At 40.8% G+C, this 27,685-nt stretch overlaps 1 protein-coding gene and 1 long non-coding RNA gene across 5 annotated transcripts; one reads left to right on the plus strand and one right to left on the minus strand.

The window, feature by feature from the left end:
• The first annotated feature begins 1,875 nt into the window (after window positions 1–1,875).
• On the plus strand, window positions 1,876–26,558 carry akr1b1.2 (aldo-keto reductase family 1, member B1 (aldose reductase), tandem duplicate 2). 4 transcript variants are annotated; one of them, XM_034163224.1, is made up of 10 exons: window positions 1,876–2,053; window positions 4,966–5,133; window positions 5,326–5,442; window positions 5,529–5,606; window positions 6,960–7,082; window positions 8,487–8,593; window positions 8,919–9,000; window positions 9,309–9,392; window positions 9,509–9,591; window positions 25,846–26,558. In XM_034163224.1, the coding sequence occupies exons 1-10, from the start codon at window positions 1,988–1,990 to the stop codon at window positions 25,886–25,888; spliced, it is 951 nt and encodes a 316-aa protein (XP_034019115.1). In that variant the 5' UTR covers window positions 1,876–1,987; the 3' UTR covers window positions 25,889–26,558. The 4 variants fall into 4 exon arrangements, with proteins under 4 accessions (XP_034019115.1, XP_034019117.1, XP_034019114.1 ...); XM_034163226.1 differs by lacking the exon at window positions 25,846–26,558 and adding an exon at window positions 9,679–10,372 and having other exon boundaries at window positions 6,960–7,034; XM_034163223.1 differs by lacking the exon at window positions 25,846–26,558 and adding an exon at window positions 9,679–10,370.
• On the minus strand, window positions 11,402–27,685 carry LOC117503927. The gene is made up of 2 exons (XR_004558696.1): window positions 27,513–27,685; window positions 11,402–11,661 (listed from the first exon to the last, which is right to left on the minus strand). It is a non-coding gene; the product is annotated as an uncharacterized LOC117503927 (long non-coding RNA).

Raw genomic sequence — 27,685 nt, forward strand, 5'->3', positions numbered from 1 at the left:
AGATCCAAGACTATGATCCATCTTATTCTCCAGCTTCATTTTATAGTCCTAATTTTCACCTCCTTAGTGGCTGTATGCCGCTCAGAGGCTGATCCATGTTTAAAAGCAAGTCTCTTGGCCTGTATACAAGCCTTAACTGACCTCGTGACCCATGGCAGGGGTTTATATTCCCCAGTTTCATAAGTCAGTTATAAAAAGACCCGTTGAACTGCTCGCACTGTGGTGGGTAGAGGAGGTGACGTTCAGTCTCCATGTTATCTGTTCAGATTCAATGGCAGCATGACTCAGCATTTCAAATGGTAAATCAGTTTACAGGCCAGACTTGATCAGTGAGATTCTTCAAAGCTTATTTAAACTACACCAACAGAATATTTCAGTATGTTTCATGTGGATTCTATCTTATTCTGAAATTGAAGGCAACGAAGCAGTAGATCAGGTGGAAAAAAACAGCTCTGAAATCAGAAATACGGATCAACATTCCACTTAAATCTGAAGTCAAAAGGATCTGCAAGACAGAAATGAACAAAGCACGACAAAAGCTGTGGGACAGGGACTGTAAGGATCGGTCTTTATGTAAAATTCAGGGACAGACAGGTTGTATCAAGGAGAGGGGAGATGGAGTCACAGGTAAGAAAAAGTAATCGCACAACTACGTATAGATCACACAGGTTTAAATCATACTCTCACCATCATTGGAAAATATGAAACCGGTCAGCGTTTGAGATATAGCCGAAGGGAGACTGTTGAGTAGGTGTTACTGGAGCGCCAAACGTATAACAGACAGCGAAAAATAATATTAGACGATGTCAGCGCGCTACGAGAGAACCGTTTAACACTTCAGGGATTACTTAATTTCTCCACATTTACACCACCTGCTTTCTCCCCCCCCCCCCCCCCCCCCCCCCAATAAAGTTGGAGGAGGTTATGTTTTCACTCGTTTGTCTGTCTGTTTGTTTGCCCACCATTTTTCATATATCATTATGAAATTTTTACTGAAGATTCATATTGTGATAGGCAAACACTCTTAATATTCAAGGTCATAGGTCAAAAGGAAAAGTCAGGAAAAATCTTGGAAAGTTGGAAAAATCCCTATCTTTAACATTGATCAAATTTTCAAAAGTTCATAACTCTGTCAAAAAAGATCAATTTTCTTTCATATTTTAGAATCTTACATGGGGTGGTATCCTTTATTGACTGACAAAGTTGGATCCAGATCTGATCAAGATTACAGATTTTGTGGCCATTTTAATTTAGCATTGAAAACCCCCATTCAATGTATATTTTACATTATAGCTTAATCAAACGTGCCCCAATAACTCTCATGTTTGAATGTGAGGTGTAGACTGGCACTCACGATCACCTGACAAAGTTTGATCTGGATTGTAGATTTTGTGGACATTTGAATTTAATATTGAAAAGCCCATTTGGTGTACAATTTGCATTATATCTCAAAAAAGTGCCTCAATTATTCTCATTTGTGACAGTAAGGTGCAAACTGGCACTCTCAATGAATAGACTAAGTTTGATCCGCATTTGATCCGTATTGCTGATTTAGCAGATGTTTGATTTTAGCATTGAAAGCCCTTTTGATCTCTATTTTGTATCATATTTTAGCTTATGAAAAAAACACTTCGAAGAAGGATTTTGACCTTGAAATTTTTTTCCAATGTTAAAATATTGTGGAATTGGAAACAAGTGTTGGCGGAGAGGGCTGTGCTCGAGTTTTGTTTTGGTATTTTTTTTTTTCTTTCTTTTTCTTCCTCTCTTCCCTATTTCTTTATTAATATAGCTTACGTCAGACCCCATTAATGCTCCACACCCAAACACTTGGTGGCGTTAATGCGCTGTGTCGGGTTTTTACCCGCCAATAAACTCGATAGAAGAAGTAGAAGTTGCGGTGGAACAGGTTCTGGTTTCTTTCTCGTTTTTTATTCGTTTATTTATTCTCTTCTCCTTCTATTCTGAGCACTCAGCTTTTGGAGCAGCAATGACGGCTTCCGTGACGCTGAACACCGGAGCGCTGATGCCCATTTTGGGTTTGGGAACGTGGAAGGTTAGTTATTTAATTTGGCTGTTTTCATGTTGAACTCGATAAAGATGGTTTGAGCAGATTCTTCGAAAAATAACTCTTATTTCCAACATGGACCGTCTAATTTTCCTCAGTTGTGTGTCTTGACGTGTAGTAATGTTTTTATTTGGTCGCTTTTAGCTCGTTGAAAGTGTTTTAATTTATTTTATTTTTAGATTTGACGCCGCTAGGTCGTGTTGCCAGGTTGGGCACCCATTTTTCCACCAAAGGAGCCTCGAAACCTGCCAATTTGAATTAGGGGTTAATAAATAGAGGGATGAGTCAAGCCATTGCCCTCTGGTAACGAGCGTTAATGCTATAATCTTCCAGCAGTCAATTTAAAATGACAAGTTGATGCGTTGAGACATGCCATGTGGTTGTAACGTTATTGTTGCAGGGGAGAGCCTTATCACATGCAGGAGTGGCAGAAATTGCTCTTAAACATGGTTTCTTTAAACTTAAACTTCATTGGTTTCTTTCATTTCCATCAAACGGTGCGTCCAGAAAGTATTCACAGCATTTCAAGTTTTCCACATTTTGTTATTACAGCCTTATTCCAAAATGGATAAAATTCTCTTTTTTCCCCCTTCAAAATTCTACACACAATACCCCATAATGACATAGTGAGGGGAAAAAAGTGTTTTTTTGTTTTGTTTTTTTATTTTGTTTGTTTTTGTTTAGATTTATGCAAATATATATATATATATATATATATATATATATATATATAAAGCCTAAGAAATCACATGTACATAAGTATTCACAGCTTTTGCCATGAAGGTCAAATTTGAGCTCAGGTGCATCCTGTTTCCACTGATAATCCTTGAGATGATTCTACAGCTCCAGAGCGCTCTTGACCTCAGACTGGGGTGCCATTTCATCTTTCAGCAGAACATTGACCCAAAGCACACAGCCAAGATACCAAAGGAGTGGTTTCAGGACAACTCTGTGAATGTCCTTCACGCTCCCCATCCAACCTGATGGAGCTTGAGAGGTGCTGCAAAGGGGAATGTGCAAAACTGCCCAAAGATGGGTGTGCTAAGCTTGTGGCATCATATTCAAGAAGACTTGAGGCTACAATTGCTGCCAAAGGTGTATCAACAAAGTATTGAGCAAAGGATGTGAATACATGTTATTTCTTAGTTTTTATTTTTAATTTGTGAAAATTTTCACAAAACTTTTTTTTTTCTATGTTGTCATTATGGGGTGGTGTGAGTAGAATTTTTGGTGGGGGGAAAAAAAATGAAAATGTGGAAAAAGTGAAGAATACTTTCCTGATGCACTGCATAGATTTTCACACACAGTGGTGGCAACAAAGAGTGCATGTCATGATTTATTGTAGTTAATCAGCAAAACAAACTGTCAGTCTTGTTGCATATAAGTTCTATCACAAGTTAACATCATGCATGTTAAGATTATTCCCTGCACAACAGCAGGTAGCAGACGAGTGTGTCTTTGCATCAAAGTACATATAATGGCTTTAAGCCATGTTCATAAACTAGTATCTTGCTGCATTACTTGTTATTGAATGTTTTGTTAATCTTATGCTTCATAAAATTCAGAGTAAATCATTGTCCCAGTTAGTCTGGTCTGAGAATTCTTATCAAAGAACTGAGGAATCCCTTCTGTGGCAAGTATGTCTGTTGATTGTGTGGGTAAGGCCTCAACCACGGCCGGAGAACCTGCTCTGCATGTTCAGTCTGGTGTTTTCCTCTGCAATAGCAGAGTAAATTTAATTCCAGGAAGTTGAGGGTGGGGGAAGGTGATAGAGGAAAAACAAAACATGCAGGGCACCTTTACAGTGTGTGTGTGTGTGTGTGTGTGTGTGTGTGTGTGTGTGTGTGTGTGTGTGTGTGTGTGTGTGTGTGTGTGTGTGTGTGTGTGTGTGTGTGTGTGTGTGTGTGAGTGAGTGAGGTGCTTTAAGGGGACATGCACAGTTGTAATCCTACAACTATTTTTGTAATCTATAACTTAGTGCCCTCTCGACCGGACTAAGTTGTTATAACCAAATTCTTCCAGTTAAAAGTAACAGTCTGATAGTTGTCAAAATATTATGAATGTTTAATTGAGAGATATAAGCCACATTTTATTTAGATATTTACATACTACGTAAATTAAAAAAATAAACTAATAATAGGAAAATGTCAAAATGCCAGGGAACGTTGCATGTCGTAGCAGTCATACAATGTGAAGAATCTGGCCTGTAAATGTCCAGGAATGTGTGCATGTGTAAGAAGGATGAAGCCAAGTACGCTATGAGCCGAACACAGACTCCTCTTCTCTTCCCGTGTCTGCTGTGGCGATGACTCTGAGGTAACGCGCAGGGCGGCCGACGTAGCTAAGCAGGTAGAGACCCCAAGAAAGGTGGGGGCAGTATCTTCGGCTGTCTGCCAGAGCCCAGGATAGCCGGGTTTTCCACAAAATTGCGATCATATACCAGGAGCGGTGACACATTCTGTAACAGAATCAGATAAAAACGATAATGCAACGGCACCATCTTGCTCTTTATACTTGGCAGCAGTATATAGGATACTGGGAACAATTATCTTAATACTTTAGACTTTTAACAAAGTTCCTCAAAGGCAGTCGATGTTTCACAGGCTGCAACTGATTTCATGATCAACTTGTTTTTTCTTGATTGGGCCATAAAACTGTTAAATATCCTTCAGTTTATTAAAGCCCGTGACGACATCCTACGTGGCCTACAACCATGTGGCACAAACCAGTGTGCTGGAGACCACAGCTAGCTGTTCCAGCTGCATCTCCATAATGAATCCTCCTTAATTTGTTGTGAGCATTGTGGGCACCTTAATGACTTCTGCAAGAGGCTTTTGCTCACAGCGTCCTTTTTTTTTTTTTTTAAACGCTGATTGAACTCATTGAACTGTGTGTGTCAGTCTCCTCCTGGTCAGGTTAAAGATGCAGTGAAAACAGCCATTCGAGTTGGCTACAGGCACATCGACGGGGCGTACGTGTACCTGAATGAGAGCGAGGTGGGTGAGGGCATCAATGACATGATCAACGAGGGCGTGGTCAAGAGAGAGGATCTGTTTGTCGTGAGCAAGGTGAGCTGTAGCTATGTACAGTACACGCAGAAATCTAATATGCCATGTGTGCAGGATTATTTTCAGCATGAACACATTTGGTGGGTTTTTGCTTCTTGACAAAATGCATGCAGCTGTCTGCTAACGCAATGTTTTTGTGTGGGATTCTAATTTATTTTTTTATTTTTTATTTATTTATTTTTTTAAATAAAGCTTTGGTGCACGTTCTGTCAGAAGCCTTTAGTGAAGTCTGCCTGTGAGAAGACTCTCAGTGATCTTAAGTTGGACTATCTTGACCTCTATCTAATACACTGGCCTGTTGGGTTGAAGGTAGGTACTGTGTCAGTCCTGGATTATACATTTATTATTTTTATCCTGACTTGGTGTATTAGAGCCGAAACTGTCTTGTGTCACAGCCTGGTAGTGACCTGTTTCCCATGGATGAAGAAGGATGTGGAATTGCTGATGATTCAACCTTTTTGGAGACATGGGAGGCAAGTTCTACCTGTTTTAAAAAAATTAATGTAGCTAATACATCAGTTAATGCGCTACGTCGCTGACTGAAATGTAGAAAATGAGTGATTCTACTGTACATTATTTAAATGACACAAAACTACACAGTGCATCCGGAAAGTATTCACAGTGTTTCACTTTTCCCACGTTTTATGTTACAGCCTTATTCCACAATGGGTTAAATTCATTTTTTTTCCCTCAAAATTCTACTCACAACACCCCATAATGACAACATGAAAAGTATTTTTTTTTTTTTTAATTTATTGCAAAAACTAAGCACACGTACCATGTACATAAGTATTCACACCCTTTGCTCAATACTTTGTTGATGCACCTTTGGCAGCAATTTCAGCCTTTCAGTCTTGGTCATAGTCTGGGGTCAAGAGTGCTCTGAAGCTGTAGAATCAATGGAAACAGGATGGACTTGAGTTCAGTTTTGTGCTTCATGGCAAAGGCTGTCAATATATATGTACATCTGATTTGTTAGCTTTTTTTTTGTTTAATAAATTTGCAAAAATCTCAAAGTTTTTTTTCACATTGTCATTATGGGATATTGTGTAAAACCTTGAGGGGGAAAAAATTTATTTCATCCATTTTGGAATAAGTCCCAAAAGTATTTGCGTAGATTTGTTCGTTTGGCAATGGCGACCGTTTTTATGCTGAAAATGGCCCTTTTGCTTTGGGCTTTAATTTAGCCGGTAATCCACAGGGCCCTTGGCACTCTAGTTTAAACTTGTTTGTTTATTGAGAAATGCTACCTGCTTGGACAGCAAGAAACTCATCACATGTGCAGTCTGTCAAACAGGCAAAATGTGACTTAAATGTGCACCACTGCTGAAGAACAAGCAGAAACACAGGAAGTGGTGGCATTTAGCTTAGTCGTTACAGAATACAGATTTGGCCGAGACTTGGTGTTTAATTCAGTCAATCTTATGACATTGATACATCCCTCTGTAACAGTTGTAAAATGTCTTTCTGTCTGTCACGTTGGTCCCCAGAACCCTGTGGTTTATCTCCATTGCTGACACTGATGGCATCATTAGCAACACTTCAGATTGAAAATTCTTTATTATACACACATCAAGTCTTCCTTCTGTGTAGACTTTAATTTAGCTCAAACGGTAAACTAATTTGTCATTGCAACCCGACTGGTTGTTTGTACCACATTGACACTACACCACATACTCTGTAATGTCGTACACACACATCTAAAACTGTTAAATGTGGACAGTGGCAGCAAACTTTAGCTCTGACCTGATACTTTTCAGACTCTTAGTTTTGGAGTCCAACATGGGCAGAACGCTCTGTAAAAGTATCCTGATCTTATTTCACAGGGCATGGAAGAGCTGGTGGACGCTGGTTTGGTCAAAGCCATCGGCGTGTCCAACTTCAACCACGAGCAGATTGAGGCAATTCTCAACAAACCAGACCTCAAATACAAACCTGTCAACAACCAGGTCCTCTACCCAAGCAGAGTGAAGTTCCTGCTAAGCTAGCAGTGACGACTAAACTATGACATTAACTCCACGTGCAGCATAGTGGGATGAGTTATTTCTGTCCTTTTTGGGCTCTAATGCTGTTATCCATCACTTCTGAGAAATAGTTTCTTGACTTTGGATGTCAGTTTTTGTTCTGCAAATGTCCTTTTCCCATTCGCTAATTGCGTTCCTCCTCAGCTGAGGTCATTGAAGATGTCATAGTGTTGTTTGACGTCCTCACAGCTCCACTGAACACCGGCACAGTGAGACGACTCTGATACACAGGAGACCAGAGTGTGTAATTTGTGCCACCAAATTATCTAAATGTGAAACTAATCCATTTGCTCTGTTGTCAGTGTGACAGCATCATCAAGCAACAGCAGCCTGAGGTCATTAGTTCTTGGCTCAGACATTAGATCAGCTCACTGAGCTGACATGGTCCTGTTGCTGTCAGACTGTTAAAGAACCAGTCTGCTGCTTTTCAAACACAGTCGACGCTTGTATTTGCAAAAATATCTGGTAGTCAGGGTGCGAGAGCCTGTCATCTGTTTGGGTACATCAGCAAACTTCATGGCGATAAAGAAACTAGTTTAACTTGTAACTGAAAATGACTCCTGTCAGACTGTTTTATGGTGTCTTGAAATCTCGAGTCAGAATGAAGAATCGTGTTTTTGTTACATTGTATGTCTGATACCGATTAACATTTCAATGTTGTAACACTAAAGAATGTTTCCTGACCGAATCTGTCTCTATCTCCTTCTACTTGACATTTGTCTGACATTGAGGGTAAATTATTTCCAACTCTTTCCACCTGTAGCAGTGAGCACTTGGGTGTAAAATCTCCAAGTTTTGAGTAAAAGCAAATTGACACTAAGGAACAATCAGAACCACAACTTACTGTTTAGTAACTATACAAAATGTGAACTATACAAATAATGAATGTTTAAGTGCAATGGTGAGAATATTTCATGAGGTGAAAGATGGAAAGTCTGGGCACTGTGTCAGACCACCATTTGTTTTTAAGTTAAGTGCCATTGCTGCTAGTTTGAGCATGCGGGGGCATGCAATAGCACAAAATGTATAGAACCAAAATTGCATGGTAAGTGGAACAGAATGGCAAATGGTATGAATAATCCAGATCACGTGAGATACAAGCCACCAATTAAATGACAAGGATCTATTCAGGCGCTATATAAAGGTTTTTATTGCATTATCAGGTCCTTGTTGATGACGACTTCCTGAAATGAGGCAGAATTATAAAATGTTCTACTGTGATCTGAGTGGTCCAAGGCAGCTTTCATGCCCACTGGTTTGCTTCCTGTCAAACATGGTAAGAAGATTTCCTAATGGACGGTGCTTTAAACGGCTAATCTGTCCCACCAGGTGGAGAGTCACCCATACCTGACGCAGGAGAAGCTAATCAACTACTGTAACTCCAAGGGCATCACTGTGACCGCTTACAGCCCTCTGGGCTCCCCGGACAGGCCCTGGTCAGTAGACATCATTGCAAAATGTTACGGTTACACATTAACAGTTCATAAGAACAGAGCTATCAGAACGGTTATAAAGTTGATTCTGGTGTGACTGAAGAACATTCTGTCTAATTTCAGTTGATACCTGATGCTTATTTCAGAACACTCTGGCTGTTTGTCTGCACTGTTCACTTTGCTGAGAATTAAACACTCTTTCAACAAATGGCTTTAGAGTTAATAACAGTTACAAAGTGTCGCTGAGTTGGTGCCATCTAGCTGTTTTTTTTTTTGTTTTTTGTTTTTTTAAGTTTATGAGCATGTAGTTAAACTATTGAACTTCCAGGGCTAAACCAGAGGAACCTTGTCTTCTTGAGGACCCTGCAGTCAAAGCCATTGCTGATAAACACAATAAAACCTCTGCCCAGGTATGTCGAACACGAAACGTAAAACTTAATTGCTTCAGCTTTCCAAGAAAAAATCAGTGGCAGTACAACATCTGAAGGACATTGATTCAGAGCTAAAGTCTTCAAGGAGTTGTGTTTATTTCATCACAAGACTCTCTCATACCTGTAAGCAGCTAGTACCACAGTGGGTGGGGGTATAATTTTGACAGATCTGTCATCAAAACTCGAGGCTTTTGTATCTTGTTTTTTGGGGTGATGTGATCTAATCCCCCGTTGCTGTTAGACTGGAGTGTATGTAGCGTTAATATTTGTCCTTCATTTTCCGTTAGGTGTTGATTCGCTTCCAAATCCAGAGGAATGTGATTGTGATCCCAAAGTCGGTCACCCCTCATCGCATTGAGGAGAACTTCAAGGTAAGTGACTGAGCCCTTCTAGAATTGGCCCATCCTGCTTCACACACCCTTTTTACCTCTTGCAGAAAGACAGGTATTTTTCCATACCCCCCCCCCCCCCCCCCCCCCCCTTGCAGGTGTTTGACTTTGAACTGACTGAGGATGAAATGAAAACCATTTCAGGATTCAACAAAAACTGGAGAGTCTGCCCCATGACGATGTAAGTTCTACTGAGATGTACTGTTTTTATTCAGTTGCCATAGCTGTCTTTACCTTTTATAAATGTTTTATTTTCTCTCTCTTCTAGGACCAAGAATCACAAGGACTACCCATTTAATGTAGACTTCTGATTATTAAATGTGATTACTTGTCATTTATTCTTTAGAGCAGTTTGTGTGCTGTTGTCAGCAGTTAAGAACGTACACGCTACTTCACCTGGAAGTTGATGTTTTGCCTGAGCACTTAGATTGAATGTTGTTACTGGAATACTCTGAACTCTACACTTGAATGTTAACATAAATGGGTTTACTTGTGTTTTGATGTTTAATAGCTTATCAAGAGTGGTGGTAATCTTGGGGCAGTACGGTGACTGAGTGGTTAGCTCTGTTGCTTCACAGCGAGAAGTTCATGTGGTCGATTCCCACCTGTGGATTTTGCCTGGGTTCTCTCCAGGTGCTCTGGGCTTCCTCCCACATCCAAAGACATGCATGTTAGATGAATTGGAAGGTTTAAATCGGGGTGCCCAATCTTTTTTGAACAAAGATCTACTTTTAAAGTTGAAAGTATTTCGAGATCTACAAAGCCATATGGAAAGCCATCACGTAGCCACAATATATTGTGCAACAATATATTAACACAATTTTCTGGCATGAAGGTAAAGTTTCGACAGTAATAATACATTATTGAAGTAAATGTGCATGCTAGGGCAGCACGGTGGCTTAGTGGTTAGCACTGTTGTCTCACAGCGAGAAGGTCATGGGTTCAGTTCCCGTGGCCTTTCTGTGTGGAGTTTGCATGTTCTCCCTGTGTTTGCGTGGGTTTCCTCCCACATCCAAAGACATGCAGGTTAGGTGGATTGGAGTCTTTAGACTTGTCCTTAGGCATGTGTGTGGGTGTGTCTGTGTTTGTTTGTCTGTTTGTGGCCCTGCGACAGACTGGCGTCCTGTCCTGGGTGTACCCCACCTTGCGCCCTATGACTGCTGGGATAGGCTCCAGCCCCCCGCGACCCTTAATTGGACTAAGCGGTAGAAGATGAATGAATGTGCATGCTGCAAAGAATAAGTACAAGTAGGCCTCAGACTGGCCCGTAACAACACAACAACAAACAACTGAAATAATACAATACCTAATTCAAGTTGGAAAAGTTGTTCCCTACCTTAGCGGGACTTCTGGCACTGAGAGGAGGCAGCATGTCTCCTCCAGCTATGCACGGAATAAGCGCTTCTGCAGATTCCTGGCCCGAGCAAAACACACAGTCTTGTTCGCAAGAAGGTCATGGGATCGATTTCCACCTGTGGAGTTTGCATGTTCTTCCCGTGTTTGCGTGGGTTCCCTCCGGATGCTCCGGTTTCCTCCCACATCTGAAGACGTGCAGGTTGGGTGAATTGGAAACTTAAAAATTGTCCAGGTCTCCCCTGTAAAAGATGGGACTTACCTGGTTAACTAAAATCACACCTTACATATTTACAGACAGTTTTGCTACGAGCTGACTTTTCGATTCCTGGCCTTTTCAGGCATGCAGAGGTGATTTAGTCGGGAAGTTTGTGGCTTGTTTTGAAATGCTGCTCCAAATTCCCTTTCTTCTGTCAGGCCACATTTGCCTTGCAGATAAGACAGAAGGATTTGACATCTGAATAAACAAAAAATAATTCTCCCCAAACTCTGAAAATACTTTACGGGGGGGTTAGCATAAGCTCGCTCTTCTTCTTCTACAGTGTTTCTTCTTTGGCATTTAATGACATCCAGTATCAGTCTGTTATAGCAGCACTAAATCCTCTGCGTCCAGAGTTTAATTTTTTTTTCATGCGTTCGACTGGTTGGGCACATCAGGTATAAATTGTCTGTAGCTGTGTGTGGTATGAAAGTGTTTGTCTGTGTGGCCCTGCAACAGACTGGTGTCCTGTCCGGGGTGTACCCTTCCTCACGTCCTGTGAGTGAGTGGTAATCTTGCAGCATAGGGGCACTTTTCCTAATCTCATTTTCTTTAGTACTTCCTTTACCTGTCTGTTTGAAGTGAGCCTGCTCTAAAGAGAACTGACAAGTGTTTAACTGATTTAAACACTCCAGAAACCTGAGTGTTGTATTGTTGAAGTGATCCTTCAATTAAATATGCATGCTGACTTGACTTTTCTACTCTGTGGCCTCCAGCCCAACATGGTCTAAACTTGTTTGACTGCACACACAAGAGGAAACCCAACATATTGGATACAGTGCAGTTGCAGTGATCAAATTTTTTAATCATTTAAGCTTTCATTCATTCTATTGTGGAAATTGCAGTGGATTAAAAAAGGAGCAACAATTTCCCATTTCGATGATGCAACTGTTACTTTATTTCTCCCCTTTCACACAATTTAGACTTTTTATAGCAGCTCGACCGCACTCATTAACCTCGCAGGAACAGCGTCACAGGGGCTGAGACGGCTTGTCAAATGCATAGCACGAATACACATTGCCAATTTCCCGTGTGTGGCTGAGAGAGGAAACATCAATATGCAGACTTTGGCATATAACGCCTGCAGAACAGGGCACGTACTCTAACCACAAGTTGTGGCACTTTGGTGTGCGCTTTGCACGTGGACATGATACCACATTCCTAAAGGCCCTTTCACACCAGGCCTGCTTCGAGTTGCGGCGTCATAACGATGCCGTGAGGATGCAACCCAGTGCCGAGACGATGTAGCTCAACGCCACAACACCACAAAGGACGAAGCCAATCGGACGCAAAAAATTAAACATGCTTAATTTTTTCGGTGTCCTGTGCTCAATGCAGAAAAGAAGTGGTTTCAACGCAAGTCAGGGCATAGCAACGGTACTTAATGTGACTGGAGGCCACACCCTCACAATACAACCTGACGCCTATACAAGATAAATGGCATAGGTAACATAATTATTATGCAATTCAAACAATATACTTTATGTATTTTAAATAAATACTGTCAGTATTATTGATTTAGAGTAATTATATTTTAGTAATACTAAATACATTAAGCTGAGGATTCTGCATTTCAAATGAATAGGATTTATTACAGTAATGAATATGCATCATGTAAGGTCTATGTGGTAGGTTTGTATTAAAATTATCTAAAAAAAAAAAAAAGTAAATGGGAATTTGTCATGTAATAAAATTACATAAATCTTAATGTTAGGGTTAAATATTTCTGTGAGTGTGGCCAGTGCAGAGTGGCTATTATATGGCAACTTTACAAATGTGGATTGTGGCAGCCATATTTGATTTTAGAAGATGATTATAAATCACAATGATATTAAATTCCATGCAAATATTTAACCAAAAATATAATGATAATCTGACTAAAATATATTAATTTGCCATCATAAGGAACAACATTAAAAATTCTGGCAGCCATGTTTTTTATCGGTGGCCATCTTGAAAATAAGAGATATTGGTTGGGTCCATATCTGAAATGATGCACCGTATATTTCTCTACCACTTCTGAAAATTTCATGCTTTTACCCCATTTTTTTTTTTTTTTTTTTTTTTTTTTTTTAATCTTTCCCAATATATGTAAAATTTTACACGTAGTTGCGGGACCAACTAGATGATGTCAGATGATGCTAGGAAAGAACAGTTTAACACTTCAGGGATTGCTTTATTAAATATCACAGAGATTCAATGGTAAGGGTCTATTGGTGGCCATTTTGGACGCCATTTTGAATCTTAAACCCATGAATGAATTAGGCATACATGAGTTTGCTGTGAACTCCCATTGGATCTCTGTGATATTTAAATTGTTTATATGTTGTTTAAAGGTGTTTTAGTGGAAAACCCTATTTTGGTGGCCGTCTTGGACGCCATTATGGATAACTGGCTTGAGGCCAGTTTTTATTTTTGGGAACATCCTGATTGTGTTTTGGGGTCATCTACAGAACCTACAAAAGTTGGTTTGGTTTAGTCCTGGGGGGGTGAAAGGTAGTGGTCGTAGTTCCCCTAGTATATCTCTCCATTTCTTTATTAATATAGCATATGTCACCCAATGACAGTTCCACTTAGGTCAGTGACTCTTGGGGTTGTGAATCCTGCTTTGACCATGTTGTGTCTACAGAAGCCTTTGACAATGCTATCAGTCATATGAATGTCTGTCTGTTATAATTTTACAGATGAAGATCTTACTCCGGTTGCTTTATCTCTGGCAGTTGAAGAGATACCTCATCTGACAAATATTACCAACAGTTACACCCCTCGACTGAATGGGGAAATTCTGTCTTAAGCAGTGTGTAATAGACATGTCTGTAGCTATAAGTGATATTCTGTTAAAGGATGTTCCTGTATATGATTGTGTGTATTTCAGAGATACAAATTGTAGCAATATCCAGCGTGCAGATGGGGTCAAAGTTTGTTCCCTCAGTGATTAAGAACCTTGGTTCTCTATCCTCTTTTGTTCGCTCAGCAGTCAGAAATTTGGGTGTTAATTTGACCACGCTCTCAAATTTGACACACGTTACCCGTCTTGTGCAATCTTGCTTCTTTCATTTACAGAACATTGCCAGCGTTAGAAACATTGTGTCTCAAGCTGAGCTGGAAGTGATCATTCATGCCTTATACCCATATGTGACAAGCAGGTCTCTGAGGTCCTCGAACCAGAACCTGTTGGTTGTAGCAAGGTCAAGGCTGAAGATCAAAGACTGCATTTGAGGTTGTGGCACCCAAACTGTGGAATTCACTGCCACTGTGCCTACGTTCCGTGGACTCTGTTGGAACTTTTAAGGAGAAGCTCAAGACCTATTTGTTACAGACTTGCTTTTAACTAATTTTACGTTATGGCTGCTTTTAGTTTCTGCATTTTTTTTTTCTGTGTTCTTAAATTCCTATAAAGCACTTTGTGATTTTATCTTGAAAGGTGCGATACAAATAAACTTTACTTACTATTTAATATGACGACATTATCAGGTACCTTAAAAATGCTGGGAGTCAGGTCTTGAATAATAATGGGAACCAGAGTAGAATTAATATGCCAGGATGGAAGGAACATGTGGCCAATATGCAAAGCCTCATGTTAAATGAGAGAAGTAGGGTTAGGTGCAGGCAAGCCTAATCTTTGACCTTCACAAAGAAGCCAAAGTGAGATGTAAGTACGCCATAAGGTTCATAAAAATAATAGAAAACATCATGCGGAAAGAGTCACTGCCCAAAAAGCTTTCCTACTTGGATATAAAATCCTTATGAAAGGTTAAAATGATGACTTGAAGCCGACCACCATAGATGGAGGGTCGGTGGTGCTGCCATAGCTGCAATCTGGAAGACCCATTTTGAGAACCTTTTCAACTGCCATAAGAAAAAAAACGACGACAATGTAAATAGCAGATATGAAGACATTTTTGTGTGTGGGGAGGAGATCGAGATGGCCATCAAGAACCTGGAAAACAAATCTTGTGGACTTGATGGTATCTATGCCAAGCACTTAAAATATGCATCCACTCGTCTGCTAGACCTTCTTATTTGTTGTTTTTCTAGTCTCTTAGTATATGGTCTGCTACCAAATTCCCTGTCATGAAGGACAAAGCAGGTAATATAACGTCCAAGGACTATTATTGGCCCACAGCATTAGCTAGTGTTGTTAGCAAAGTTTTGAAAATGTTATTAAATCGCAAGTCTGAATACATGGTAACCAACCCCAATCAGTTTGACTTCAAGAAGAAGCATGACACAGATCAGTGCATGTATGTGAAGAAAGAAATAATAGATGCCTATAGAGTGCTGCGTAGTAGCACTTTTCCTCTATGTTAGTAAAGCCTTCGATATGGTAAATAAAGCTCTCATCAGGAGAGGAGTTCCTGATGATTTTGTCAGATTACTGGTGGTACGATGTGCTAACCAGAAAATGTGGGGGAATGATGTCTCAGAGTTCTTTGGAGTATCTAATGATGTCATACAGGGTGGCATTTTGTCCTCATTTATTTAATATCTACATGGCTGATCTGAACCACAGGCTAACTAATTGTCATGTTGACTGCTATTTTAGTGGCATACTAATTAACCACTTTATATATGCAGATGACCTGATGCTATTTGCACCCTCAGTGGCAGGGTTCAACAAACTCTTGAAAGTACAGTAGTGTTCAGAATAATAGTAGTGCTATGTGACTAAAAAGATTAATCCAGGTTTTGAGTATATTTCTTATTGTTACATGGGAAACAAGGTACCAGTAGATTATCACAAATCCAACAAGACCAAGCATTCATGATATGCACACTCTTAAGGCTATGAAATTGGGCTATTAGTAAAAAAAAGAAAAGTGGGTGTTCACAATAATAGTAGTGTAGCATTCAGTCAGTGAGTTTGTCAGTTTTGTGGAACAAACAGGTGTGAATCAGGTGTCCCCTATTTAAGGATGAAGCCAGCACCTGTTGAACATGCTTTTCTCTTGAAAGCCTGAGGAAAACGGGACGTTCAAGACATTGTTCAGAAGAACAGCGTAGTTTGATTAAAAAGTTGATTGGAGAGGGGAAAACTTATACGCAGGTGCAAAAAATTATAGGCTGTTCATCTACAATGATCTCCAATGCTTTAAAATGGACAAAAAAAAAAAAAGGAAAACAACAATCAAAATGGATAGAAGAATAACCAGAATGGCAAAGGCTCACCCATTGATCAGTTCCAAGATGATCAAAGACAGTCTGGAGTTACCTGTAAGTGCTGTGACAGTTAGAAGACGCCTGTGTGAAGCTAATTTATTTGCAAGAATCCCCCGCAAAGTCCCTCTGTTAAATAAAAGACATGTGCAGAAGAGGTTACAATTTGCCAAAGAACACATCAACTGGCCTAAAGAGAAATGGAGGAATATCTTGTGGAATGATGAGAAAATTGTTCTTTTTGGGTCCAAGAGTCCCAAAGTCTGAATTCAAGCCACAGTTCACAGTGAAGACAGTGAAGCATGGTGGTGCAAGCATCATGATATGGGCATGTTTCTCCTACTATGGTGTTGGACCTATATATCACATACCAGGTATCATGGATCAATTTGGATATGTCAAAATACTTGAAGAGGTCATGTTGCCTTATGCTGAAGAGGACATGCCCTTGAAATGGGTGTTTCAACAAGACAATGACCCCAAGCACACTAGTAAACGAGCAAAATCTTGGTTCCAAACCAACAAAATTAATGTTTTGGAGTGGCCTGCCCAATCCCTGGACCTAAATCCAATTGAGAACTTGTGGGGTGACATCAAAAAAGGTTTTCTGAAGCAAAACCAAGAAATGTGAATGAATTGTGGAATGTTGTTAAAGAATCTTGGAGTGGAATAACAGCTGAAAGGTGCCACAAGTTGGCTGACTCCATGCCTTGCAGATGTGAAGAAAACATGAAAAACTGTGGTTATACAACTAAATACTAGTTTAGTGATTCACAGGATTGCTAAAAAAGCAGTTTGAACATAATAGTTTTGAATAGTTTACTATTATTCTGAACACTACTGTATGTGAGCTGTTTAGTGACAACCACTGTGTACTGTACAACCCCAAGAAGAGTCCGGTACACTGCTCAACTTTGATGGAACTACAAGAAACCATCTGTATGTGTCCCATCATAACATTTTTTTAATTATTCATTGGATTTTCCTACTGTGAGAGCACAAGTCCACTCTGCACAGTCTTTGACAAACTGTTATCAGGCTGTGATCAGGAATATACAAATAATGACTGGTTTGGAGGGAAGCATAATGGAATGTCACCCCGAGGGATCATTGTTGCTCAAGGCCGAAGGCCGCGGACAACAATGATCCCGAGAGGTGACACCATTATGCTGCCCGATAAACCAGTCACCATTTGTTTTATTATACATCTGTGTAATTAGTACATTTATCTTTACAACTGTGTGAAAAATTAGCTAAGTCATTTCCTGTTCAAACCCAGGATTCCCCATAATGTCAATACCCTTATCCTTAAGGTACCTGGATATCCCGTATCGTAGTGAGTTCATGGTACTGTGTTTCAGCCTCTGGCCAGATTTGGAGCACACTGATGCATAGGACTGTCCCAGTTCATGGTCGAGTGTGGCAGTGGGAAGCTTCTCAAACTCGTCGGGTGAAACACCATGCAAATCTTTCTCATTGTCCTTCGCCAAAAACTCCTTTGAACAGTGCAGAACTTTTCTTGATACTTTTCGCAGCACTCTCACTGTCTTTCTTGGATAGAAGAACGTTTATCCCATCAGTATCCACGGACGCAAACCTTCTGCTCGGCGCCATGATGTCGTCTGCGACGCATCACCCCAGCGCATGCGCAAAACGTTGTCCCTTTATGACAAAATCGGTCCACAATCACTCATAATGTTGCCTGAAATGTTGCAGAATCAGTCAATAATGTGGCTATTGTTAACTTTGGATGACTTATTGTGAAAAGTATTGCAATTATTACACGCAAATCAGCCAATCAGAACAAAGGATTTCAGTCAGATGTTTAATAATTTGGTATATCGGTTCATGCAACATTTAGACAAGTCTGTGAATCCCATCTATTCTTGATACCAGTTTAAAATATAGGTCCAGGATTAGGACCCACTGGTTCCAGATGGTACATACGAACTTCACTGTATAAGTCTGTAAATCCCAACATATATGTACATATCATATATCTATGTACTCTTGAGTCTGGAATAAACTCATCATCATTATTATTATTATTATTATTATTCATTAATTCTCCACACCCAAACAGTTGGTGGCGGTAATGCACCGTGTCTGTTTGCAAACCGCCAATCAACTCGATAGAAGAAGAAATAGTTGTGGAACAGGTTCTGGTTGTCTTTCTTTCTTTTTTCATTTATTTCCTCCTTTTGTTCTGAACCGTCAGCTTTTGGATCATCAATGGCGGCTTCCGTGACGCTGAACACCGGAGCGCTGATGCCCATTTTGGGTTTGGGAACGTGGAAGGTTAGTTAATTAATTCATCTGTTTTCATGTTGTTGAACTCTATAAAGACGGTTTGAGCATATCCTCGATTATTTCCAACATGCACCGTGTAATTTTCTCAGTTGTGTATCTTGACGTGTGATAGTTTTTTTTTTTTTTTTTTTTATCAGGTCACTTTTAAGTCGCTGAAAGTGTTTTAATTTATTAGTCGCAGCTAGGTCGTGTTGCCAGATTGGGCACCCATTTGTCCACCTAAAGGAGCCTCGAAACCTGACCATTTGAATTAAGGGTTAATAAATAGGGGGATGAATCCGCGCCCTCTGCTTTAGTAACAAGAAATGCTTTAATCTTCCAGCAGTCATTTCAAAATGACAAGCTGATGTGTTGAGACAATAAAACACTTTTGGTTATGTAAGATCCTGTATGCCACATGCTTGTAATGTCCGGGTGGTAGAAACTGCCCTTAAACTGAGAATGAGTTTATTGGTTTGTAACATACAGTGCATCCAAAAAGTATTCACAGCACTTCACTTTTCCTAAATTTTTTTATTGCAGCCTTATTCCAAAATGAAATTAACCCCCCCCCCCCCCTAAAATTCTACATACAACACCCAATAGTGACACTGTGGAAAAAGTTATTTATTTTTATTAGATTTTTGCAAACTTATTTAAAAACTAAATAAATAAACCTACCCACAACCTTTGCCATGAAGGTTAGAATTGAGCTCAGGCGCATCCTGTTTCGACTGATCACCCTTGAGATGTTTCTACAGCTTAATTGGAGTCCACCTGGGGTAAATTCAGCTGATTGGACATGATTTTGAAAGACACACACCTGTCGACATAGATACAGTGTAGAGTGGCCAGATAGATGCCACACATTAGAAAAGGCACATGGCAGCCCACCTGGCGTTTACTAGAAGGCACCTGAAGGACTCTTAAACCATGAAAAACAAAATTCTCTGGTCTGACAAGACAAAGATTGAACTCTTTGGTGTGAATGCCAGGCATCATGTTCAGAGGAAACCAGGCACCATCCCTACAGTGAAGCATGGTGGTGGCAGCATCATGCTGTAGGGATGTTTTTCAGCTGCTGGAACACCAAGCTTGTTTCAACAAAGATAACATGAGGCTGTAATTGCTGCCAAAGGTGCATCAGCGAAGTATTGAACAAAGGGTGTGACTACTTATGATTTCTTAGTTTATTTTTAATTTGCCAAAAATTTAATAAACTTTTTTTCCATGTTGTCATTATGGGGTGTTGTGAGGAGAATTATTTCCTGCACAAAGCCCCAGCAGGTAGCAGACGAGTGTGCCTTTGCATCAAAGTATATATAATGGCTTTAAACCATGTTCAGAAACTAGTATCTTTCTGAATTGTCATTGAATGTTTTGTTAATCTTGTGCTTTGTAAAATTCAGAGTAAATCATTGTCCCAGTTAGTCTGGTCTGAGATTTCTTATCAAAGAACTGAGGAATCCCTTCTGTGGCAAGTGTGCCTGTTGATTGGGTGGGTAAGGCCTCAACCACAGCTGGAGAACCTGTTCTGCATTTTTACGTCTGGTGTTTTCCTCTGGAGTGGCAGAGTAAATTTGAACTTGAGGAAGTTGTGGGTGAAGCAAGGTGATACAGAGAAAAACAAAACATGCAGGGCAGGTTTAGAGTGTGTGTGTGTGTGTGTGTGATGCGTTGACGACATGCAGTTGTCAACTTAGAGCTATTTTTGTAATCTATAACTTGGTGGGCACCCCCCTCGCCCCTTGACCCTGACTAAGTTGATATAACATATCCAAATTCTTCCAGTTGAAATTAAAATAACAGTCCAATAGTTGTTGTCAAAATATTATGAATGTTAAATTAAGAGATACGAGCTACAATTTTTTTTTTTTAGATATTTATATACTAAATTAAAAATAAATAAATGAACCAAAAAACAGAGGAAAACACAGCAAAAGAATAATAAGAGCAAGCCAAGATTTCTGATGTCTGCCGATCTGGATCACCTCCAAAATTCAGTGGAGTCTTTCATGACCAAATATCTATCTGTGGTACAAATTTGGTGAGAATCCATGAAGTAGTTTTGCTGTAATCATTCAAAGCCTATATAAAGTGAAATCTTGATCCAGAATTTTTTTTTTTTTTTTTTTTTTTTTTTTTTTTAAAACGTTGGTCCATTTTCTACAACTCATTGAACCGTGTGTCAGTCTCCTTCTGGTCAGGTTAAAGATGCAGTGAAAGCAGCCATTCGAGTTGGCTACAGGCACATCGACGGGGCGTACATCTACCTGAATGAGAGCAAGGTGGGTGAGGGCATCAATGACATGATCAACGAGGGCGTGGTCAAGAGAGAGGATCTGTTTGTCGTGAGCAAGGTGAGCTGTAGCTACGTACAGTACACGTATAAATCTAATACGCCCTGTGTCCATGTGTGCAGGATTATTTTCAGCATGAACACATTTTTGGTCTCATGCCCAGGAGTGTTTTCGCTTCTTGATTAATGTATGCAGCTGTCTGCAAGCTCAGTGTTTCTGTGTGGGATTCTTATTATTTTTATTCTTCATTTCTTCATTTTTTTTATTTGAAAAAAGCTTTGGCACACGTTCCATCAGAAGCCTTTAGTGAAGTCTGCCTGTGAGAAGACTCTCAGTGATCTTAAGTTGGACTATCTTGACCTCTATCTAATACACGGTCCTGCTGGGTTAAAGGTAGGTACTGTGTCAGCCCTGGATTATTCATTTATTATTTTTAAACTGACTTGATGTATTGGAGCTGAAACTGTCTTATGTCACAGCCTGGCACTGACCTGTTACCCAAAGATGATGAAGGACGTGGAATCACTGATGATTCAAGCTTCCTGGAGACATGGGAGGCAAGTTCTACCTGTTTTTAAAAAAGAAAATGTAATGTAGTTAATACATGACCTAATGTTCAATGTGGCTGTCAGCTCTGCAATACATAAAGAAAACTTAGATTCAGTGCTGCTCCTTAATGTTTGTTACAAAACTGAAAAGTAAAACAAGAGTCTTTCAGTTCCATTTAATGCACCATTTCTTCAGTTTCTATCCCCACTTCGTCCAGTTAAGGGCGATGGGGCTGGCTGGACCCATCCCAGTGACTGTTAAAATAAATTGGTCACTTATTTATTGACAGGTAAAAGGCCTTTAGGAGGTGTGGCTTCCTACCACTTACACTCCTGGATACGCAACTGTACAGTATTAGCAGGAAGCAAGTGCAAACAAGATTCCTTTTTGGGTTACCGGCCAATGTAGCGTGACGTCCATCATAGTGGAACTAATTTGTCATTGCACACTTGTTGATATCACATGTCCAGTTGTGTTGAGTCACCAACCCGACTGGTTGTTTGTACCACATTGACACTACACCACATACTCTGTAATGTCGTACACACACATCTAAAACTGTTAAATGTGGACAATGGCAGCAAACTTTAGCTCTGACCTGATACATTTCAGACTCTTAGTTTTGGAGTCCAACATTGGCAGAAAGCTCTGTAAATGTATCCTGGTCTTATTTCACAGGGCATGGAAGAGCTGGTGGATGCTGGTTTGGTCAAAGCCATCGGCGTGTCCAACTTCAACCACGAGCAGATTGAGGCAATTCTCAACAAACCAGCCCTCAAATACAAACCTGCCAACAACCAGGTCCTCTACCCAAGCAGAGTGAAGTTCCTGCTAAGCTAGCAGTGACGGCTAAACTATGACATTAACTCTTCACTTGCAGCATCATGGGATGAGTTATTTCTGTCCTTTTTTGGGCTCTAATGCTGTTATCCATCAGTTCTGAGAAATTGTTTCTTGACAAGGATCTATTCTGGCATTATATAAAGGTTTTATATCAAGGCTGAGTGGATCCTTGTCATTTGATTGGTGGGTTGTATGTCACGTGACATGGATTATTCACTCCATTTGCCATTGTGCATTTACCGTGTAATAGTTCTTTGTTAGTGTTCAATTTTGGTGCTATATCTGGGCTCGACAATAGCACTGGTCCGATGGCCCGGCGGCCTTTTTTACATGTTCCGGACCACCACGGGCCAGTGAAGTTCATATTTCACTGGTCCGTATGGGCCAGTAAGAATTAAAATCGCTTTGGGCAGATTTATTAGTCTAATGCCGCGTTCACACCGGGCGCGATCAGATGCTACAAATTCGCGGGGGTCGCGTGGCAACGGACGCGCCTCCTTCACCCGGTGTGTCGCTCTGCTTTTGCTGCGAAAATTCGCCCCGGTGCGTCATCAAATAGGAGGAGCTTCCATTCAGCTCGCCGGCTCCGGTTGTCAGTCAAGTTAACATGACAGACCTTGATCACACGGAGCGAGTTGTTGTGGAAAGCTGACAAACGTCATGAGACGTTCCCAATTCAGGCAGTATCATTATTTGCTGCAGGAGCTGCGTCTGGATGATGGCTGCTTTCAGCGGTCCTTCTGCCTCTGCAGGACCCAACTTGAGGACCAACTGTCCCGTTCACGCGCGCACATGTAAACAATTAAAAAAAAAAAAGAAAAAGAAACTCTGCTCCCGCTGCTGTGGGGCTGCTGCTCCTCCAAAAACTCTTGTCATAGTTGTGAAATAAAGGACAAAAGAGACATACGTCCTGCTCACAGGCTGCTACCAGAGACAGGACATGTTGCACCACTTCGGTGCAGACAAACTTCGTCTGCAGGCGCATCTTCTGATGTGGCGCAAATTTCGCTTCAACATCGACGCGTCATTTTCGCTTAAGCAAGATCGAGCGCAGTGAATATTATGAATTTCTTGAAACCTCCTGCCCCTGGGCAGAAACCAGGAAAGCAAAGGAAAGAACAGCTATCACCCTCAAAACAAGCACAGAAGAGGAACGCTGCTGATGCTGAATATGAGAAGAAAAGGGTGAGGAAAACTTGGCAAACTTCCTCGAAGAAAAGACGGCCATAGCTGGAGCGTGATGAGGAGAGTGAGGTTGTCTTCTGTGGAACTTGTAGGGCCATGCCAGAATATGCTAACAAGTAAGTATAAATATACCATGTCCTGGTAGACAATGTGGTATGATTTCATACGCCAGTTTAAAAGTCTAATCAGTATGCCCTTGTGGAAACCCCACGGTGACATTAGCAAGGGAACTTGGTTTATGAAATTTAACATATTAATTTTGTAAATGATCAAGAAATAAATTTATTTTTGTATTAATGTCTGAGTGTTGAAAAAATTCCTATCAGATACCTACCGACATTTTTTTCAAAGTTTACTCACTTTAAGGTTTTTATCATGTAGTATAAGAATTTTGTGTTTGTTTTCAAGTGTTTTTACATTAAGGAAACCCAATTCTAATGTCTGAGTGTTGATTTAAAAAATTCTTATCAGTTACCCCCCGGTTCGGCACAGGCGTGAAAGTATGGGCCAGTGATATTTTCATCCAGGCCAGTAACTTTCAGATTCTACTGGCCCTGTGGGCCAGTGCATAAATTGCCTTATTGTCAAGCCCTGTATATGAAATATGCTATTGCACGCCCCGACCACCGCGTATGCTGACACTGCCAGGGGTGGTGTTTAGCTAAACATAGTGGAGTTTGTTTTGCTGAAGGACAATGTTTTCAAGGAGCCAATTAATGCTGCTAAATCTTCTAACACACACACAAAAAACCCCCAAATCCATTACACCGTAAGCCATCTGGAGGCACGAAGAGCTGTTACGATGAAAAGCTGGACAATTTCTGACGCGATCTCTTGTTGTTTTTTAAGTACACGAAGTTGGTGCACGGCCTCACGGGCAACATCGTCGCACTTTTCGACTCCAATTTAAAGTTCGTGTTGGACTGTTAAGCACCAGTGGAACATCAATATGCAAGTCCCTTTTCTGTTCTTTATGAATTAATAAAATATCAAATGACAAGTATCTGTTTTAGCTGTTGTATAAAACACATAATGAATGTTTTTTCATTCTTTCAGTGGAATGAATATTTAAGTCGGTGAAAGCTGGATTGTACCATTCAACTCAGCGAACATTCCATCTTTCACCTCATGAAATATTCATACCATTGAACTGATAATCTTTCATTATTTGTATACTATTGCATTATCAGGTCCTTGTTGATAGATGATGACTTCCTGAAATGAGGCAGAAATATATATGAGTGGTCCAAGGCAGCTTTCATGCCCACTGGTTTGCTTCCTGTCAAACATAAGAAGATTTCCTAATGGACGGTGCTTTAAACGGCTAATCTGTCCCACCAGGTGGAGAGTCACCCGTACCTGACGCAGGAGAAGCTAATCAACTACTGTAACTCCAAGGGCATCACTGTGACCGCTTACAGCCCTCTGGGCTCCCCAGACAGGCTCTGGTCAGTAAACATCATTGCAAAATGTTACGGTTACACATTAACAGTTCATAAGAACAGAGCTATCAGAACGGCTATGAAGTTGATTCTGGTGTGACTGAAGAACATTCTGTCTAATTTCAGTTGATACCTGATGCTTATTTCAGAACACTCTGGCTGTTTGTCTGCACTGTTCACTTTGCTGAGAATTAAACACTCTTTCAACAAATGGCTTTAGAGTTAATAACAGTTACAAAGTGTCGCTGAGTTGGTGCCATCTAGCGTTTTGTTTTTTTTTAAGTTTATGAGCATGTAGTTAAACTATTGAACTTCCAGGGCTAAACCAGAGGAACCTTGTCTTCTTGAGGACCCTGCAGTCAAAGCCATTGCTGATAAACACAATAAAACCTCTGCCCAGGTATGTCGAACACGAAACGTAAAACTTAATTGCTTCAGCTTTCCAAGAAAAAATCGGTGGCAGTACAACATCTGAAGGACATTGATTCAGAGCTAAAGTCTTCAAGGAGTTGTGTTTATTTCATCACAAGACTCTGTCATACATGTAAGCAGCTAGTACCACAGTGGGTGGGGTATAATTTTGACCGATCTGTCGTTGTCAAAACTTGGAGGCTTTTGTATCTTGTTTTTTGGGGTGATGTGATCTAATCCCCCATTGCCGTTAGACTGGAGTGTATGTAGCGTTAATATTTGTCCTTCCTTTTCCATCAGGTGTTGCTTCGCTTCCAAATCCAGAGGAATGTGATTGTGATCCCAAAGTCGGTCACCCCTCATCGCATTGAGGAGAACTTCAAGGTAAGTGACTGAGCACTTCTAGAATTGGCCCATCCTGCTTCACACACCCTTTTTACCTCTTGCAGAAAGACAAGTATCACCCCCCACCCCCCCTTGCAGGTGTTTGACTTTGAACTGACTGAGGATGAAATGAAAACCATTTCAGGATTGAACAAAAACTGGAGAGTCTGCCCCATGACGATGTAAGTTCTATTGAGATGTACTGTTTTTATTCAGTTGCCATAGCTGTCTTTACCTTTATGTGTTTGTTCTCTCTCTTCTAGGACCAAGAATCACAAGGACTACCCATTTAATGCAGACTTCTGATTATTAAATGTGATTACTTGTAATTTATTCTTTAGAGCAGTTTGTGAGGTAACGTGAACAGTTAAGAACGTACCTGGAAGTCATCTGGAAGTTGATGTTTTGCCTGAGCACTTAAGTCCCTTTCACACCGAGGCCAACGTAGAGTTGCTTATTGCAGCGTACCATCTACACCAAGTTATGCAGCTCTACACTGAGTTTTTGCTCCCCTACGCGGCAGCATGCTAAGGGGTACGCGAGGCGGATGCAAGAAATTAAACCTGTTTAATTTTTTCTGCATAGAGCACTGGATGCAGAAAGCATGCAGTTCTTATGCAGGTCTGCGCACAACTCCGCTACTGTTTGCAAATCTACACAACACTGCGCAATTGTGTACATTCAGAAACTGTGTGTGTGTGTGTGTGTGTGTGTGTGTGTGTGTGTGTGTGTGTGTGTGTGGCTGGCTGCGTGATCCACACAGTGCCTGGACATGTTTCCAACAGGAGGTCAAACTGGTGTATGTGTGCGTGCTCAGAACAGGTAATTTAACCTGCACGCGAGTGTGTGGTGAAATGATCCACGCCTGTGCATGCTAAAAACAGCTGATCGAACTGACTGAACGAGCCATTGCGTGTGCATGAGCCAATTAATGAACAGAAGCAGCAGGTCCTGAAAAAAGAGCAGACAGAGGCAGCACTGTCTGCTCTTTTTTCAGGACCTGAGACAAGCACGCTCTCTCTGTCTCTCTCACATGCTAATCAGGATGTTTAAGTATGTTTGTGAGTATAAATGGCAGTATTTTTTTCCCTTTTTTTTGGGGGGGGGGGGTGCACACAACGGACTCTGAACTTTGTGATCTGATGTTACGTGCCCTGACGTGACAGCAGTGTGTCCCACTGTACGTCTGGAAATTTGATTACCGTTTACTTTTCATGAACCGTTTTGAGAACGGAGTGCATTTTCAGTTTAAAAAAAAAAAAAAAAAGTAGGCAGGAGTGGACTGTGAGAATAGCAGTGAGGACTACATACGTGACAGTAAACAACCACATGCGCCATCACATGCCAACTTACACAGGGACTACGCCAAATGTGCGCAATTTTCCAGCGTACTCCATATGCATCACAACGCAACTGTATGCAAGCCCGGTGTGAAAGGGGCTTTAGATTGAATACTCTGAACTCTACACTTGAAGGTTAACACTAATGGGTTTACTTGTGTTTTGATATGTAATAGCTTAAACACTTGTGGTAATCTTGGGGCAGTATGGTGGCTTAGTGGTTAGCACTGTTGCCTTACAGCGAGAAGGTCATGTGATCAATTCCCACCTGTGGCCTTTCTGTGTGGAGTTTGCATGGGTTCTCTCCAGGTGCTCCAGGCTTCCTCCCAACATCCAAAGACATGCCTGTTAGATGAATTGGAAGGTTTAAATTGTTCGTAGGTGTACGTGCGGGTATGAATGTGTCTATATGTGACAGACTGGCGTCCTGCGTCACGCCCTATGACTGCTGTTGAAGATGTATGTGTGAGTGGTAGTCTTGCAGTATAGGGGCACTTTCCTAATCTCGTGGACTTCTTTCGCACTTCCCTCACCTGTCTGTTTGAAGTGAAGAGAACTGACAAGTGTTTAACTGATTTGCATTCGGAAACTTGAGCGTTGTATCGTTCTCCTGACTTGTCTGTAACTTTCTCTGAAAGTGATTCTTCAATTAAATATGCATGCTGACGTGTTGGCGTGAGTTTCTACTTTATGGCCTCCAGCCCAACATGGTCTAAACTTGTTTGACTGCACACACAAGAGTAAACCCAACATATTGGATCCA

This window comes from Thalassophryne amazonica, chromosome 22 (assembly GCF_902500255.1).
Source record: "Thalassophryne amazonica chromosome 22, fThaAma1.1, whole genome shotgun sequence".
NCBI classification, from domain to species: Eukaryota; Metazoa; Chordata; class Actinopteri; order Batrachoidiformes; family Batrachoididae; genus Thalassophryne; species Thalassophryne amazonica.

Coding starts and splice junctions, on each gene's coding strand:
- akr1b1.2 (XM_034163224.1), top strand. CDS start 1,988: ATGACGGCTTCCGTGACGCTGAACACCGGAGCGCTGATGCCCATTTTG. Junction 5,443..5,528: donor ACTGGCCTGTTGGGTTGAAG/GTAGGTACTGTG, acceptor CTTGTGTCACAG/CCTGGTAGTGACCTGTTTCC. Junction 9,592..25,845: donor AGAGTCTGCCCCATGACGAT/GTAAGTTCTACT, acceptor TCTCTCTTCTAG/GACCAAGAATCACAAGGACT.